Source organism: Myxocyprinus asiaticus, chromosome 19, assembly GCF_019703515.2.
Source record: "Myxocyprinus asiaticus isolate MX2 ecotype Aquarium Trade chromosome 19, UBuf_Myxa_2, whole genome shotgun sequence".
Classification (NCBI taxonomy): domain Eukaryota; kingdom Metazoa; phylum Chordata; class Actinopteri; order Cypriniformes; family Catostomidae; genus Myxocyprinus; species Myxocyprinus asiaticus.
In genome coordinates this window covers 26346827-26366825 of record NC_059362.1, presented here as the reverse complement: position 1 = coordinate 26366825, position 19999 = coordinate 26346827, and the positions used below count along the sequence as shown (strand labels likewise).

At 36.9% G+C, this 19999-nt stretch overlaps 1 protein-coding gene across 1 annotated transcript in view; it reads left to right on the top strand.

The window, feature by feature from the left end:
• LOC127410335 (monofunctional C1-tetrahydrofolate synthase, mitochondrial-like) overlaps positions 1-19616 on the top strand; it is a 67799-nt gene extending 48183 nt beyond the window's left edge. Inside the window, exons 27-28 of the mRNA XM_051645537.1 lie at positions 18200-18325; positions 18650-19616. Of these exons, the coding sequence (XP_051501497.1) occupies positions 18200-18289 (90 nt within the window). The 3' untranslated portion in view covers positions 18290-18325; positions 18650-19616. The remainder of the gene's footprint in view (positions 1-18199; positions 18326-18649) is intronic.
• The last annotated feature ends 383 nt before the right edge of the window (positions 19617-19999 follow it).

Below are 19999 nucleotides of genomic sequence, written 5' to 3'. Positions count from 1 at the left end.
TGTTTTATTACTTCCTCCACTGGTAAGTAAGTGAATGTTTTAGTTACTAATAGGATCCAGGATTACGTTTGAACCTATGATCTATGACCTTGTTGGAACTTTTAAAAACAGCACTTGGGCCAAATTCCTCTGCCCTTATGTTTTTGCTCCTGACAGCCAATATCGCCTGGCCTAAGGCACATACAGTATATCTGTCTGTCTGAGTTCCTAACAGTGTTTGGGCAATGACGGTTTTATTAATGAAAAGCTTAGACCTCAGTTAGGGTTCATAAGGAAACTTGTGAGACAGTTTGGTTAAGTACTGTGAAAACAGCCCTTAGAGCATGTGTGCTTTTTCATTGAGCATGATAGGGTCAAAGCTTTATTTTGAATGCTGTGACCCATGCTTGTGGATGTATGTGCACACATTTATGGTTTTCATTAAGATCCGTTTATCCGTTCCTGGGTTTCCCAGTGTTTCTCTTATTTCTTCCTAAACCCATCTGGTTCACCTTAGGAACCACCATTCCAATCAGACATCCAGCTTTGGAACAGCCAGAGTCCTGATCATATGTTTGTTTCTTTATTTTCATCATATTTCACCCAATGTTTTAAAAACTAGACATTAAAAGCTATAAATTAAATGCTTTAAATCTTGATATTTGCCTACATGTAGGGCTGACGTGATTTATACGTTTTCAGTATTAACCCTTTTCACACTTCTGCGTTCGCGAAGTGAAAGTCGTCATAGTTGGGTAAACTAGGGCGGCGATCAGGAAGATCGGTAATAACTTTTATCGGTAATAAAAGTTTGTGTTTCCATGAATTTCCAAAAGATGCTGAACTTTACGAGCATGGTAAAGTTAATAACTTTGTTATTAAACGAGGAAGCACTTTCGTCTGTGGACAGTATTTTCAAAATGAGGACTTACAGCATTCGCTCACAGGTGGAATTGCGAAATGCTTTGAAATCTGAGCTGTACCGTCACGGTTTCAATGGAATGATTACACATCACAACCAACACGAGAGTGTGTGTTTGACAGGGTTAGAAGTTGGATGGAGCGGGACATGGGTCTCTCCACTCCTTCACATCGTGCATCGCCCCTATCAGGTATTTGTTTCACAGATTTGTTAACTGCTGATTTAATGCACAACCTCTCAATAATAATTTATTTTTATTGATTTACCTTCTTATTTGTGCAGATAACCCTCTAAAAACAACTTGTAATCTTTGTTGAGTTTAGATTTAACCATTGATGGCCGATGCGGTTTATGTCTCCAAACGTAAATGCAGGCAAATCTTTTAAGGACTTGAAAACACATAAACCTCGGCAGTGGCCATAGTTGCGTTTACCCAACCATGACGACTTCCGTTTTGCAAACGCAGATGTGTGAAAAGGGTCCGTACTTTAGAATCTACGATTAAAAACCGTGAAATGTTTAATTTACATGTGGCAAAAATATTATGTTTAAAATATATATATTATAGAGTTTTTCGGTGTAAGCCTAAATTTTTAAATCTCTTGTGCTTGTGCCTTAGTGGATTAATGGTATCGTGGCCTGAACATAAACTTTAATTTCACATGAAATTGGATCTACACACAAACTCTAAAATATAACAGTGGAATTCGATCTACCAGACTCTTATCCACCAAAAAAGCACCTTAAATCAGCTGTTTGGGTGCATTTGAAGGACTGAGGGTTTCTGAAGATGACGGATGTTAATAATCCAGAAAGAAGTCATGCACTACATGCAGAATTATTAGGCAGTTAGTATTTTTAATTTTACCGGTAAACAGACACAATGCTGTCAGTGATTCCTAAAACCTTATTTGGTACCTTAACTTAATATTTAACAAAGAAAAATTGAGAGTTGTGTTTCTCAGGGAGGTAAAATGTAACATTTAAAAAAGTATGTTTTAGTAAATAACTCATTTAAAATAACATATAAAATGTAACATTTTGGGTCATTTCAAGATATTCAGTGGTCAATAAAACACTTCACACCCACAACTTTCATGAACTTCATTCATAAATTCTGTCATTTTCTTGATGTGTTCTCGAACAATTTTAGCTCAAGCAGCCGCCACAGCCTCCTAGATGTAATTCAAAGATGTGAAATGTTTTGGCTCACTGTAAATCTTGCATTTTAGAAGGGCCCACAAGTTCTCCATTGGGTTAAGTTCAGGTGAGGAATGGGGCCAGTCATGTGTTCACACTTGGCAGGTTTGGTTCGATTAAAACGAACTCTGATGTGATTGCTTTGTTAGTGCGGTTCATTTGAACAAGTGTGAATGCTGCCATCCGAACCTTGGTGAGCACCAAACAAGCGGACCAAGACCCCCTGAATAGTGGGTCTCGGTCCGATTCCAAAGGAACTCTGGTGCGGTTCGACTGATATATGAACGCAGCATGGACCAAAGATGTCTAAACGGACCAATAACAGGATGTGATGTCACAAGATGCGACCCTAAAAATCACGTGATTTGATAACAGAGCGGTAAGAGCGGTGTACGCAAAGCAAAATGAGCAGAGGGCAAACATGGCGCAATGAGTAGGTGAAGTTCCTTATTAACATTTGGTCCGATGAGCAGATTTCCAGTATACTGGAAAAAAATGTGCAAAAATGCTCAAGTGTTCAAAATGTTCAGTGATAGGTTAAGGAAAAGTGGGTCCAACGCGCACATTTAGCCCAGCAGCCAGCATTGTTTTGGATGTTCGGCAAGTTCCGTCGCATAATATATGTCATAAAAGCTGTCCAATCAGGTTGTGACCTTATCCTTATGCCTTTTGTATCTTTAGGTTCGGTTTTAAAAATGCCACTGTGAACGCTAAGCAAACCAGGACTAAATGTATCATTTTCTTTTTTGGTCCGGACTGAGAGAACCGAACTACAAGTGTGAACACACCCTTAGTCACCTTTCAATCCTTTTCTGGGTAGTTAAGTAGTGGAGTACCTAGATGAATGTATAGGAGCCTTATTTTGCATGAAGATCATAGTTGTCTTGAATACTTGAATTCATCTTGTACCAATGTTCGAAGAAAGTGTCTTCCAGAAACTGGCAGTAGTTTTTAGAGTTTATTTTATTTATTTTTATTTTTTATTTTGTCCATCAGTAGCCTGAAAAGGTCCAACAAGCTCATCATTAATGATAGCAAACCACATAATTTCCTCTCCTCCAACCTGCTGGCACCTGACCCAAACCCATATTATGTGTGCATTAGTGATCAAGCTACTGTATGTTTCCACACGTCTGGTCGGTCAAGAGCCAATCTCATCACATCTGTCCATAAAACCATTGAAAAATCAGTTTTCTGGTATTTCCTTTTTTTTTTTTTTTTTTTTTTTTTTGCCAATTTGGAATGCCCAATTCCCAATGTGCTTTTAAGTCTTCGTGGTCACGTAGTGATTCACCTCAGTTCGGGTGGCGGAGGATGAATCCCAGTTGCCTCCGCGTCTGAGAACATCAACCCGCGCATCTTATCGTGTGGCCTGTTGAGCACGCGGGGGTCACGAGGAGGTTTTCAATTTCAATTTGTGCTTTTTCTTAACACATTTTTGTGGTTCTCCTGACTGATTATTAATGAAGTATTTCATTGTCTTTTGGTCACACCTCAATAGGATGGAAATTTCAAGAGTGTTGCATCCTTGTGATTTATATTAAAACAGTAATATTTTCAGCTGTGGTGCTTTTAAAGGGATACATTGAGAGATGCAATTTTTTGGAATGTTTAAAGGCCAGGGTATACTTTGTTTTTCTGCATATCGGATCACACCCGGTTGACCACATTGCCTTTCAAAGTATACTCTTTTGATCGTATATATGAACAAGTTCTACGCATGTGCACAACGACTACATTGTGATTCTCTTTTAGCATAGTCAACTGTGAGAAAATCTGTTTTTTAGTTGACATATACAGAGGACCATTTAAAGCAAAGAAAAATCTGAGTACAATACTTCATGATTGATGCGCGGAGTAATCGGTAATGCGGACAACGATTTATACTTTGGCCGTTAGCATGCTGACAGTACGCGGTGTATTTGTGTGTAGTTACTTTCAACATGGTAAACTTAGTCGCATCATAAATCATCCTAATTATTTAAAGCTGTGGTTCTTTATAGTGGTGTGTCTGACAGCTTTAATAAACTGATGCAGAAGAAAAAAATGTTGGATGCTGTGAACTACATGTTGCGCAACCACAATAATCTTACAGTTATGCACTTTTGAAGCGCATCATATTTGTTGTGTCTGTATCAGTTTTCTTATTGTAGGGCCGCACTTAGCTTCAATATATCTCTTGGAAACGTGTCCACTAATACATTAAATTGTAATATGATATTACTTTTCTGACTTTTTTTTAAAATTTTTATTATGTGCTGTTGCATAATTAAAAAAAATTGCAAATTATCGTAAAACCGGTTAAACACTTTTTTTTCAACAGTAATCTAACCGTTAAAAACTGACACCGTGGCATCCCTACCTACGTGAAAGTTTAAAATGTTTTAAGATCTGTCAGTTTGTCTGGTTAAAGTTTTATTTCCCCTGAAATTATTATATGTGAATGTGTGAGGCAATGTTCCAGGTAAGTTATATTTTTGTATAATAAGATTGGGTCGTTATCAGAGGTGGAAAGTAACAAATTACAACTACTCTCGTTACAGTACTTGAGTACATTTTTCACATTTTTCTGCTATTTAATTATAAATAATAGTACTTTTACTTGAGCTGATTAAAAATGAAGTATCCAACTTCGCTACAGTTATTTTTCACCACAATTACAAAGTACAAAAAAATACATAATATTTCTGAAATTTTAGGAAGAAAGTTATAAGAGCTAAATCTGTTTATACAAAAATGTGCTGTGCGCAGCACGATGGAAGCCCACAAGGCACAGCATCATGAGCACAGCAGCTTGCATAAACTGCCGCCGGTGTCCTCTCTTCTCTAGCTTCTCCAAGACTTTCTGCCTTGTCACTATACAAGAACTGTAATACTGTGATTTTCTGCATATTTCATTTTATTCTGGAAAGAAGCCGTTCATGCAGGTACGAGGGAACCGTCTGAACACCTTTAACCGCTGATCAAAATTCACTTGTTTTTAAGGTAGGCAATGTTTTAACTGTGTCAAACATTAACACAATGTAGTTTGGCATATAGTAGCAAGTAAACAAGATATCCCCACATATGTATAAAACAAACTTTTAATACCATAGAAAGATACAATGCCAATAGTGTCAGAAATTAACGGGGACTTGGGGCAAAATTCAAAATATTGAGGCAAAAAATGCCCACGTAACGAGTTTCCGTGTTTTATTGTTAATATCTGATATAGTTACAATTACATTTCGATCTTCTTTCGACTTTTCACTGAACATTATTTTTTTTCCTGCCGTCCGGTTCCTCGCACTCCGCTTCTATCAATCGACAACAATTTGGTATTGTTCTCCCACGTTAAATTCCATTACCGTTCGCCCCTCTTGTTCAAATGAAACTGTCATAGCGGGTACTGTTATTCCCTACCCTGTGCTGCTGTTTATCTGTCTGCAAAGCCTCACCCACTAGAGGCCAATAGTGCGCAGGGGATGGATGTTATATAAAGAAGGTATGAGAAAACACAAAACATAATGTAACCAAATGCTACAATTTATTTAATAATAATAATAATATCTCGGTATGATAAATAACCATAATGTTAATTAAGACATTATTATTACCACTGTAATACAAGAATACATATACAGAAAAACCACTTTAAGTGTTTGAATCAATCATATCTCTCACTAAACATTGTGAAATGTTTATTTTTGCCTTATTTATTCAGTTGGCATGTAGGAATTGATAACAGTTTGCTTGATAATCTCATTCCATATCTGGATAATTGCTGCAATATCAAGAGGATAAATTTCATCTATGATATTGCATTATATTAGTTTTGTAAAGTATGTTAACTTAGCCATACTTGGACATACACTGACGGCCAAATGTTTGGAATAATGTACAGATTTAGCTGTTTTGGAAGGAAATTGGTACTTTAATTCACCAGAGTGGCATTCAGCTGATCACAAAGTATAGTCAGGACATTACTGATGTAAAAAACAGCACCATCACTATTTGAAAAGTCATTTTTGATCAAATCTAGACAGGACCCATTTCCAGCAGCCATCACTCCAACACCTTATCCTTGAGTAATCATGCTAAATTGCTAATTTGGTACTAGAAAATCACTTGCCATAATATCAAACACTGCTGAAAGCTATTTGGTTCGTTAAATAAAGCTTGTGTTTGATTTTGAGTTGCCACAGTATGCAATAGTCTTGCATGTCTTAAGGTCTGTATTAGGTCAAAAATTATAAAAATGAAACCGCTTTCTCTAGAAACTCATCAGTCAATCATTGTTTTGAGGAATGAAGGCTATACAATGCTTGAAATTGCCAAAAAAAAAAACTGAAGACTTCATACAAAGGTGTACACTACAGTCTTCAAAGACAAAGGACAGAAAGAGATTTGGAAGGCCAGATGTACAACTAAACAAGAGGATAAGTACATCAAAGTCTCTAGTTTGAGAAATAGATGCCTCACATGTCCTCAGCTGACAGCTTCACTGAATTCTACCCGCTCAACACCAGTTTCATGTACAAAAGTAAAGAGAAGACTCGGGGTGCAGGCCTTATGGGAAGAATTGCAAAGAAAAAGCCACTTTTAAAACAGATAAAACAAAAAGAAGAGGATAGAGTGGGCAAAGAAACACAGACATTGGACAACAGATAATTGGAAAAGAGTGTTATGGATCTTAACCCCATTGAGCTTTTGTGGGATCAGCTAGACTGTAAGGTGCGTGAGAAGTGCCAGACAAGACAGCCACATCTATGGCAAGTGCTACAGGAAGCGTGGGGTGAAATGTCACCTGAGTGTCTGGACAAACTGACAGCTAGAATGCCAAGGATCTGCAAAGCTGTCATTGCTGCACATGGAGGATTGTTTTGATGAGAACTCTTTGAAGTAGTTTAACGTTTTTTATCAAACTATAATAGTAATTTTTCACGTTATTAATATCCTGACTATACATTGTGATCATTTGAATGTCACTTTGGTGAATAAAAGTGCCAATTTCTTTCCATAAGAGCTGTAAAAATCTGTACATTATTCCAAACTTTTGGTCGCCAGTGAACATAGCAACAATGCTTATTTAATTATGGTTCCTCTCAATAAAAAAACGCATTATTCCAAACTTCTGTCCGCCAGTGTATGTGAATGAGAATAAACCTGAAATAGGAATGTGTTTCAGTCACAATGCACATTATGTAGTTTACAGACAATTTAGAGACATTTAGAATTTTACAAATGGCTATTTCTGTTTAAACAAATGTTGTATTCTTAATTTTCTGTTTGTCCAAGTATCATCTTGCAGCAATGCAGGTCTTTGGCATTTAGAAGCTGCTAGTTTAGGACCTGTGAGGAGTCAGTTTCTCTAACTAGAGACCTTGATTTACTTGTCTTTTTGTTGTTCATCTGGGCCATCCACTTCCCTCTCTATCCTGGTTAGAGATTATTTTTTCAAAACAGTAATGCATTAAATAGCCTTCATCTCTCTAAATCAGTAGACTAGGAGAAAATAGAATTTCAGGGGAAATGCGTTTCTTTTTGCCTGTTTTTAAAACCAAAATTTGACCTGCAAATGTAAAGCAACTTGTAAGAACTCAATACCTCAGCAAATGGGGAAATAAAACACTGTATTGTGATTTCCGCATGGTAGTGGAACCATTTTCAATTGTTCTAATAATAAGAATTTTCTTGAGTACAAAATTAGCACTTTAGAATGCTTTTGTAAGGAATAGGTGACAGTATATGTTTTCCATCATGGGTAAAGATTTTTTTTTATAAATATCACTTAAAACAATTATTTCAAACCGTAATAATAATTTGCAATTAATGATTTTGGCAGTATTTTTGATCAACTTAATGCATCCTTGGTGAAAGGAAGCATCACTTTCTTTCAAGAACAAAAATGCCTTTGTGTTCTAAAAATGGAAGCGTATATACTAAAGTATAATTTTCATAAAGTAACTTGAAACGTAATTACTTGTAGCTTTTTGGCAAACTACTTAATTTTTCTTACTTGAGTCATAATATTTCTCAGTACTTCTACTTGTACTCAAGTGAATTATTTCTTAGCATTACTTTTACTTAAGTAAAAAAAAATTTAAAAAAAAATATCAGTACGCTTTCCACCACTGGTCGTGATGCAATAAAATTGCAATTCTTTGTTTAGTGTATTGTGAATAAAAATACACACTAACGGAGCACTTTATTAGGTACACCTAGTTATTCATGCGATTCATCTAATCAGCCATTCCTGTGGCAGCAGTTAAGTGCATAAAATCATGCATATACAGGTACATATACTTCAGTTTATGTTCACCCCAATCATCAGAATGGGGAAAAAATGTGTTTTCAGTTATTTAGACTGTGGCATGATTGTTGGTGCCAGACGGGATGGTTCGAGTATTTCTGTAACTGCTGGGATTATCACGCACAACAGTCTCTAGAGTTCACTCCGAATGGTTCCAAAAACAAAAAACATCCAGTGAGCGGCAGTTCTACGGACAGAAGCGCCTTGTTGATGAGAGAAGTCAACGGAGAATGGCCAGACTGGTTCGAGCTGACAAAGGCTACAGTAACTCCGATAACCCCTCTGTCCAATTGTTGTGAGCAGAATAGCATCTCAGAATGCACAACACGTCGAACCTTGAGGCGGATGGGATACAACTGCAGAAGACCATGTTGGGCACTTTATTAGGACCATAGTGTTCCTAATAAAGTTCTCAGTGAGTGTATATTGCTATCTTTTACTCGTTTGTGTTTCATCTTCACTGGTGCTTTTCACAAGTGAATAACTTCCCACGTTACTTCATCGTAAATTCATAGAAATAGCTTAGAGCAAAAGCATGTCACTGTCAGTAAAAAAGATGACGTGAGGGAATAGAATACATTAGTTTCAGGTGTATCATTACACAAGAACCCTTGCAGTCTAGCTGCATGGATGGTCTATATCAGACATCCCTCCAAATGAAATGGGTTATAAACTTAAATCAGCTTGTTCAGAGTTCGCATTTTGGTTGAATAGAAACCGCACATTCGTTGTCCCAATGCCACAGATCGTTCCATATTTTCAGACATTCTCTGAATGGTGGCCAATCTCTTAACCCAAAAACTAAATATATATGTGAAAAATATAAAAGAAATATTAATTCTTGACTTTAAAATATTCTACAGTATCAAGAGGTCAAATATATTTGGAAAAAAAAATCCATCAAGCAATTTGTCTGTCTCACTGGGATTAGACAGTGCAGCTGAAATGGAAACAAGGCAGCTTACTAAATGTCCTGTAGCTTGTCACGGCTGGATAGAACAAAACCTAATGAACATCAAAAAGAGCTTGTAGTGCTTGTCACTTTATTACATCACTCAGTTTATCGCAACATTGTGTAATAAATAACATGTTTAGGGCATTATCTTTGTCCACTGGTGTTCCCTCTGCTCTGTAATGTTAGTCAGCTTTGACCTGCACTTCCTCTTGGTCAAGTTTCTTTTATATAGTTGAAGTCAGAAGTTTACATACACCTTAGCCAAATACATTTAAACTCAGTTTTTCACAATTCCTGACATTTAATCGTAGAAAACTTTCCCTGTCTTAGGTCAGTTAGGATCACTACTTATGTGAAATGTCAGAATAATAGTAGAGAGAGTGATTTATTTCAGCTTTTATTCCTTTCATCACATTCCAAGTGGGACAGAAGTTTACATACACTTTGTTAGTATTTGGTAGCATTGCCTTTAACTTGTTTAACTTGGGTCAAACGTTTTGGGTAGCCATCCACAAGCTTCTCACAATAAGTTGCTGGAATTTTGGCCCATTCCTCCAGACAGAACTGGTGTAACATGTTTGTAGGCCTCCTTGCTCGCACACCATTTTTCAGTTCTGCCGACAAATATTCTGTCGGATTGAGGTCAGGGCTTTGTGATGGCCACTTCAGTACCTTGACTTTGTTGTCCTTAAGCTATTTTGCCACAACTTTGGAGGTATTTTGGGGTCTTTGTCCATTTGGAAGACCCATTTGCGACCGAGCTTTAACTTCCTGGCTGATGTCTTGAGATGCTGCTTCAGTATATCCACATCATTTTGTGAAGTGCACCAGTCCCTCTTGCAGCAAAGCACCCCCACAACATGATGCTTCTACCCCCATGCTTCACTGTTGGGATGGTGTTCTTCGGCTTGCAAGCCTCACCCTTTTTTCTCCAAACATAACGATGGTCATAATGGCCAAACAGTTCAATTTTTGTTTCATCAGACCAGAGAACATTTCTCCAAAAAGTAAGATCTTTGTCTCCATGTGCACTTGCAAACTGTAGTCTGGCTTTTTTATGGCGGTTTTGGAGCAATGGCATCTTCCTTGCTGAGCAGCCTTTCAGGTTATATCAAATAGGTCTCGTTTTACTGTGGATATAGATACTTGTCAACCTGTTTCCTCCAGCATTGTTCTGGGATTGATTTGCACTTTTCGCACCAAACTACGTTCATCTCTAGGAGATGGAATGCGTTTCCTTCCTGAGTGGTATGACCATGGCCCCATGGTGTTTATACTTGTGTACTATTGTTTGTACAGATGAACATGGTCCCTTCAGGCATTTGGAAATTTTTCCCAAGGATGAACCAGACTTTTTTCTGAGGTCTTGGCTGATATCTTGTGATTTTCTCATGATGTCAAGCAAAGAGGTACTGAGTTTGAAGGTGGGCCTTAAAATACATCCACAGATACATCTCCAGTTGACTTCAGTTAGCCAATTAGCCTATCAGAAGCTAATTGCCTAAAGGCATGACATCATTTTCTGGAATTTTCCTAGCTGCTTAAAGGCACAGTTAACTTTAAACTTCTGACACACTGGAATTATGATATAGTCAATTAAAAGTGAAACAATGTGTCTGTAACAATTGTTGGGAAAATTATATCATTATCTCATGTCATGCACAAAATAGATGTCCTAAACGACTTGCCAAAACTATAGTTTGCTAATATGAAATCTGTGGAGTGGTTAAATTAGTTTTAATGACTTCAGCCTAAGTGTATGTAAACTTCTGACTTCAACTGTAGTTCCCCAGTTTGATTTTGCCAGCATTTTTGTATGTACTAGCATGTTTAGGTCCTTGTGTGTTTTGTTGGCTGGGTTGAGTCTCAGAGAAGCAAGGTCATTTCCGGGTTGAGAGAGAGGTCCTGACTGCGATGATGAGTCGGGGTTGGGGTGAGGCGTCTGCAGTGCGCCATGCTGGGAGAAGGGTAGCTGTGACCCAGCCCCTCCGGTCTGACCGCTGCTCTGTCCCCTTTCATCTCCATGGCCTGCTGCGGGACACGGGGCCAGTGCTTGTGATCTCTTACCTTCAACCCCTCTCAAACTTTACTGCCAGTGCTTTGAACTTGCGTGTAATCTCCTGTTAGATTCAGTCTCCCACTAGAACTCTCTTTGTCAGAAGAAATCCAAATATCAGAGTTTTGTCAACATCAACAGCATATGATAACAATTCTACCACCCCAAGAATAGGCAGAGGCAGAAGGGGAATATAGCAAATGGTAGAAGACGAAGTCATAGTAAAAATGTCTTTTTCTCTATTTCACCATGATTTGATTTGATTTTTTACATTAGACACTACCTATACTACAACAGGTAAAACAGTCAGAAGTAAATCATCAAAATTATTAGTATTTGCAAAATTATTGACCATTTTCAAAGCAGGTTTCCAGAATACTCCCTTTGTCTGTCATTGGTCATTGCTATTCAATTAAGAATATAACTAAATGAATATAAAATTAAAATGTGTCCAATCTTTATCCAAAAAAGTAATCCGTAACAATCATTTTCTGTACATAACTGTGGAGGTTAAGCTTGGTCTACAAGACAGGTGTGTCTTTGCCTGCATGTTACTTCCAATGGTAGCCCCCGAGGGACAAAGCTTTGGGGGTTAAAGGAGGAAGTAACTGATGTCATGCAGCAGATATGTGAGGGAGGGGTCAGCCAAAGAACAATGGGACTCAGCAAATCTTAGCCTTCACTCAGGAAATGTATTGCCCAAATCTGTGTCTGCTGTAAGCCACACAATGGATTCCTGATGATACTGTTTAAAAGGCTTATGGTGTTTTGGCAACCTGACCAACACACTGACATGAACACATGTCAATAGCATTTTATGCATGAGCATGCTCGTAGGAAGTATTAACAGACTACAGTATGTGGTAAGGAATCAAATTGCTTGGAGCAGTACACTTCTTTTTGATCATTGTCAGTAACAACATAATGGAGTATTGTGTATGGAAATAACTGGGGGAATTTATTGGCTTAATTTAGAATAGCATCCTTGTTTTCCATTTTGTTATGTTTGGTAATGAGCAGATAACTGAGCACAAAATGAACTTTTAGAGGAAGAAACAATCTCTGTAATTTCACATTCAATTTGAATCCCAGTAAACTGAATCCCTTGTATGTTTTTGGAGGCAAAAGATGTCCCAACATTAATTTCTCAGCAAATGGGATGACTTTGACTTTAAGTTAATTTGCTGTTTGCTGAAGCAGTGCTGGATTTGGTTTCTTTATGATACAATAACGGTACAATAAACAATTTTTGTACTGTGTTGGTTTACCACTTGATGTCCAATGTAAATTTAATCGAAACCAGTTAAGAACCACTGCCCCAGACCCTACCCTTTATCAGGTTGCCAACTTATTTCTAATATTTTCTGCTGGTTGGATAAAAAAAGTCTAATGTCTTGAAATTATGTATTTAAAAATAAAGTAAATGGACGAATCAGATTTGAATCAAAGGCATTTAAAAGTCAGTCATTTTTCAGGCTTTATTTTTGAGAAGGAAATGGTCATCAGTCCACCTCATCTTTCTACAAGGAAGCTAATTTGTTCTAATAAGCCATTAAATGGCTGCTGGGCCATCAGGCCTGAGAGGAATCTTTCTTTGAATTAAATTATTCAAAGCTCAGCTTGCATAACAGGCTCAGAGAGAAATTAGGCTTTGTTCTAAGAAAAGTTAGGAAAAGGAAGTAGCTTCTTAAAGCAATATTCTGGTTTCAATACAAGTTAAGCTCAATCGACAGCATTTGTGGCATAATGTTGATTACCACAAAAAAATTATTTTGACTTGTCCCTCCTTTTCTTAAGAAAAAAAAAAGAAAAAATTGAGGTTACAGTGAAGCACTAACAATGGAAGTGAATGGGGCCAATATTTTTAGGGTTTAAAGGCAAAAATGTGAAGCTTATAATTTTATAAAAGCACTTGCATTCATTTTTCTGTTAAAAGTTGTGTATAATTTAAGCTGTAAAGTTGTTTAAATAATTTCATCACTAAAATCATGTTAACAAGCATATTGTTTATGTCTTGTGGCTAAACATTTGAAGCAGTGAGTATTTTAATGTTTACAGATTTGTCCCTTTCACTTCCATTGTAAGTGCCTCACTGACACCCAGATATTTGCTTTTTTTAAAGAAAAGGAGAGGCAAGTCGAAATGTATTTTAGCGGGAATAAATATTACGCCACAAATGCTGTCGATTGAGTTGAACTTGTATTCCATGTACCTGGAATATTCATTTGGTTGCTTAGGAGACCTGGCTGGAGTCACTCAGCATGCCCTGGATTCGAACTTGCGAACTCCAGGAGTGGTAGTCGGCGTCTTTACTCACTGAGCTACCCAGGAATATTCCTTTAACTGATAAAAAGTGTTGGGATGGTGAATGTTGTCCTCTGACTTCCAACCTTTGAATGACAAAAGGAAAGGTGTTAATCAGTGAAACATGAAAACATGTTAAGAAGTCATGAGGAATGAAATATTTAAGATTGTGCATCCTCTTGTAAACTTGTAAAAGATTTTTGGAAATTGGATCCAGTGGATTTGAAACCTCCGTAAAAGGTTAACATTTACTGGGCAAGGTGAAATAGCTGGATAAATTATGTACTGTTTGGTTTTCAAGTCTCTGTCTTTTTCCTTTTTAATGATGAAATTTCATTAAGATAATTCCCTTCTTTTGCCTGTCTCTCACATGTGTGCCAGTCACTTGATTTTAATGTGTGGTATCTTAAGATTTGCTGTTCATTTTTCTTTTATATAATCAATTAGCCACTCAGGTTGACCTTCGGCTTCAAATTTTGTTGTTTGAGAATCAAAATGAAGACCATGAGTGAGATTATTATAAAGGCATCCCGAGTTGGCATATTCTCAGAAAGCGATGAAAAACTGAAAACGTATTTTAATATATAAATGTATTTCTTTGCACTGATCTGTCAACATTTATGAATCATTCTTAATTCATATTCTGAAACATTAAGCTGCTCATTGTGAGCCTGATAAGAGCAAGAACTCAATTTTATAAACACAGTTTAGTTAAAGGGGACATGAAATACGCTTTATATATATTACACAACAGTTAGTTCTGGTCCTCGAATCTGATTGGACGAGAGATGTTCCATGAGTACTGATGGTCTCACACCATCATCACTCAGATGCTTCACTGTGTGTGTCATTCCACTTGTGTTCGTGCCGTTCTAAACTAAAGTGTAAGAGCAGTGCAGATGTGTTAAGAGCTACTGTATATCTTTAAAAAAAAAAAATATTTTACATTACATATGTTAGCCTGCAGGTGGTGGCAAAAGATCATTTTTGTGTGTAATATGAGCCAGTTAGGTGACGTGAAGTGAATCCGTGTCAGTCAGTGTTTACATACAACAGCACTCTGTGATCGCTACTACACTACTAAAGCTAGGAAATAGCTTTTAAACTGCTTTAAATGAACAACTTCAGCATTAAGGCTCATCACAGCTGAGAGACACAACAGACTGATTAATTACACAAACTCAAGGCGCTTACCTCTTATCGGACTTTCCACATTGGAGAGGACGTGCTATTTAAAATGGCAGAGGATGTTGCAGTTTCTATAATGAAAGACTTTTGTGCACCGGCTACCATGAAATAGGGAGAAATACCCTTGCTTGGATGGCTATTTTTCCACTGAGAAAGCTGATCTTCAGAAAGCTGACAGCATCTCTGCTTGGGTGTGGCAACAGGTGATCGCACATGCTCCACACACACTCTCACTCTCACTCTCTCTCACACACACACACACACACACACACACACACGTTGGTGCCGCTATCCTTATGAGGACTCTCCATAGACATAATAATTTTTATACTGTATGAACTATAGATTCTATCCCCTAACCCTACCACTAAACCTGACCCTCACAATAAACTTTATGCATTTTTACATTTTCAAAAAAACATTGTTTAGTATTGTTTTTGTTTTTTTGTTTTTTTTTTAAGCAATTTGAATTATGGGGACACTAGAAATGTCCTCAAACCACATTTATAGCATAATACCCTTGTAATTATCAGTTTGTAACCTAAAAAAATGTCCTGGTAAACCACCCAAACCCACCCCCACACACACACACATCCATCCTTGTTAATCCAATTACTTGTTAGAAACAGCACTAGCCATGATACTATTTCTGAAGTGACATTTTTGAATTACTAACGAAGGCTTGGATGCATCATTTGGTTTGAACCAGCAACGGCAGATTCTGATCCATCGCATAAAGTAGTTACATGCACAAATGCGTTTTTTGTGACCTTTTTTTTCCTAATTTTTTAAAATGTACTTGTTCATTGAACTGTTGTATATAAAGGGCCAGGCAGCTTAAAACTGAGCATTTCAGACAGGGTGGAAAATGATTATATATGAATAAATTATGACTGTTTGGTGCAAAAAAAAAAAAAAAAAAAAACTTTTAATAATTTTCCACCCTGTCTTTAGCCCTCTGTCTGAAACGCTCAATTTTAAGCTGCCTGGCCCTTTAAGACTTCAGTGTAAATGCCCACTGTTGTGATTGGCTAGCATCATGAAGCCCTTCCAATACAGGCATATTTGAAACAAAATCCAAAGAAAATGAATCAAGTCCACACAACACTAAAACTACATTTCAGAGTTAACACATGATGTACACCCAACACATTTCATCTGAATGTATGAAACTGTTCACTCAAACACAGCATAAACTATCAAACAGTCATGACATATGAAATATCCATGAATGAAATTGGCTACTTGCAGTTTTTCATCCAATAGTCCAATTTTAACTGCCCGTCTTTCAATAACAGTTCCTTTGAAAGCTTGAATCGCACTGAAAGCAGAATTCGCACTGAAAGCGGAGATGCTGGTCTTCACATCTCACATTTTCCCAGTTTGTTTAAACACATTGCCGGAAACGCATCAAAATGATCACAGATGTTTACAGTTAAAAATAGCACAGATGGGTGCAAAAAATGTTCAGGATGCCTTCTAAACAGCACAACAGCAAGACAGCACAGCTGAATGAAACACAATGGGGGGTCCTTTTTAGAGTTATAACTTGACATTGCGTCTTTTAAAAGCGGCGTGAGATGTATGATAACGGTCAAAACCGTTCATCTAGTGCACATTTATGTAGAAAAACATTTAAATCCAGAGAGGCATAGTGTCCTGTGTAAGTCCACTTTGGATGAATCTCCCATGACAGGCCCATCTCTCTCCTCTTCTCCTCTGTGACTGACTAAGCTCCAGTGGGCGGGGCCAAGGGTGCAATGACGGAAAAATAGGTGTTGCATATGTATTTTATATGGTGATGGATATGGTCCTTGTGATGTCACAAGTTCCATAATTTTCCAAACGAGCCATTTTTGCAGCTTGGTTTAAATAAATGCTCTTTTTCTACAGTATTAAGGAGGAAGTTTTAAAAGAATTGAATAGAACCAAATAGAATATAGATTTTCTTGAAACATGTCCAGGCCTGTTGATTGTAGTTGTTGTAGGTACAGCTGTGTAACATGCGGTATAATAAAGATTATAAATGCAGGACTATGTTAGTAATTAGCTCAAATAATTTTATGATTCTGAATGGTGGAGTTATACACTCTGTGGTTATTAGGCACAGCACAATTTATTAGATCCATGGATTCATGTGTTTAGATATTTCCAATTTGTATTAACTAGCCGATGTATCTTTGTATCTAAGAAAGTGGCCACTGAGTGTAAGACTTGTAGCTGAGGTTTCTCAGATCAGTTCAAGAAAAGCTTCTGGTGTGATGCCAGTGTTCTTCTTATGGACAAAAACCAGATGTGGTGATTGGAGCATTCAGTTCCCATTGACAGAACCTAAACCTTTGGAGGACTACATAAGTGCAAGCATTTTTGAAGGGGCAAAAACTTCTTTTAATAAAAAAATAAATACATTTGTCAAGCGCATCTGCTATTGAGTGCCTGTCTTGTTGTGCAATGGTCCACTTAATACTCAACTCAAACTTGATGACCTGCTCTTTAAGACAGAATTAATAGATTTGTTGCCAACAAAGTAAACTGTCTCTGTTTGAGTCGTGGTTCTGAAGATGTTTTATATCTACAGTGATTTTTAAAATTGGAGTGTAATGTCTTAAAATTACAGTCATTTTCCAAAGGTAAAAGACACTGCAGTGAATTTTCAATTATCTCTTTTCTGGAGCTCAGAGAAAATACATGCATTGCCATTTAAAAACACAAATATTTACATGATATGCCACTCAATCGCCTAGTTATTCATTATGGTATTTGATATACATAATGTTTCAAAATAAAGCACTTACTAAGAAATGGCAATCGTCTCTTTAAAAAAGTTGCATTCATAGGGTTGTTTCGAGATGGCTAGTTTTACTGGCTCCAGCATTCCCCTCAGTTTGTTGTCAAGATGTGTCTGCCAGTAAGGTCTGTAACTGAATATATGCCTAAAATAGAATAGAATAATTGAACGTGCTTTGACATCTGTTAAACAACCTCTGCTTTGTGACTGAATCTATGATGCCACAAAACCAAGTAAAACTTAAAGGCAAATTCAAACAAAGTTATGAATTAACACAGACAAACTATGTATATTACTATAGTAATAGTCTACCTCAAGTACTAATGCTGAATTCAGTATATACCTCAATTCACTTTCTCACTCATTTAATCTTGTGTGCATTTTTGACATTGTTTATGCCCAAAAATCATTTTCCTTGGGTTTGATACCTCTATACCACTTTCAAATAAAATTGAAATATTATATACATATCTATAAGAGTTTTGCTTGCTCATTAAACTGTACGTTTCTTACAGATGAGCACCATGCCAGGCTTGCCTACACGACCCTGTTTTTATGATATTGACCTTGACCCTGTTACAGAGGAGATAAAAGGGCTCTTCTGATGGTGCTTGTTTCAGCCCCATACAAGCCCTTGACTGGTAAGAACATCATGACATTGTTTTGTCTTTGTGTTTCGTTCATGACACATAGCAAAAAGATCAGATCTAATCAAACAAATCTAACATGCCATTTTTTTCACTGAAAAAGGGAAGTTGCTTTGTAATTGATCAAATGTGTGAGGATTCAACTGACACTGATTTGTATTGCAACCAGTTCAAAGTCTGTATTTACAGATATTTGAATGTTTTCTGCTTTGTGAACCTAAAGGATCACACCTTTTATAGTTTGTGATTTTAATTTACCCAAAATTATCTCCTCCTTCATTTGTTTTTCTCATCTCTCTTTTTTTCCTCCATTCACAGGTGTTCCACAGGGTTCTTGTTGGTCTCCATTCATATGTGTCAGATCTTCACATTTTTTTGCACAGTTACTTTTCAACCCAAATCTTGCTTCCAAAGTAAGGTTCCTTTATAAACTGTTTTATTTTTATTAGTTACTTTTGATTTAATGAGAATTAGATTCAGTTGTTTCAGTTGTAGTTTTGTTTTAGGCTTTTAACATTATCAGTAAACTTTGCCATTAACATACTTTTCGTTTTTATCATTTATTGGTGCACAAAAGCTTCTAAATTAATTCCATGGAGCTATTATTTGTTTATTTAAAAGCTATTATCTAATATTTGTGCTTTTTAATGTTTCAAATTACAAATTAATTCGTAGCATATTAAAACAAAGCAGTTTCAGATTTTTGTTACAGCCAAATTTGTTACAGGAATCTAAGGTGCTCTTATTTAAACACTAACACAAAACAAATTCCAGCTGTTGTGCTTGATTTGATGCCTGTTCTATCTGTCTATTATAGATGCTCTGACCTCTTAACATTATCTTAGTGCAGGCAAAACATACTTCACACTACCTCTGTACACACCTTTTGAACTTGCATGTATCTACATGCCAGAAAATCTTGATTTAGACATTCCACCGTTATCTGTTATTCAGAGTCATAAACTACAGTGTGCTACGTGAGTAAAGAGAGGAATTCCATTGACTGTGTTGCAATGGTGTGGAGTCATGAAACCTGCATTTTTCCTGTGTTGAGTGAAAAATTCTACTGTAAAAATGGTACTAGATCAAAGAACAAGGTGACTGGACAGTACAAAAATAAAACAGTATTTTGCCAAACTTGTATTTAGTTTATTTTGATTGAAGAAGGGTCATTGAGTGAACAATTAACATTGCTATGAATGTGTATGTGCTTTGTTGAATTAGGTAATCTTAAGGTTCACTCACTGAAATAACCACACTTTCAATGCTCTTGCAATAAATTACTGTTTGACACATTCATTGTGTGTGTGTGTGTGTGTGTGTGTGTGTGTGTGTGTGTGTGTGTGTGAGAGAGAGAGAATTAGTGTGTGAGAGAATGCATTTGTGGTGTGTGCACATGTATAAGTGAGTTAATTAATTACTAATCCATATTGTGAAGTCAGACTGTTAGTCCATGAAGATGAAATTCCTCTTGATTAGATTTCTCATTCTTTTATTTAGAGCAGTGATGTCTGGAACAGAAGCAAATGACAGGCTCCTACTGAGTCTTTCCATTCTTAAACCTCTACAGGAAGCTGTCCTATCAGAGACACCCTGTCAAGATATTAGTACTCATTCATGCCCCTTTCAAAGAGAGGCCTGTTGCTCCTGTCATTGAAGACACCCATA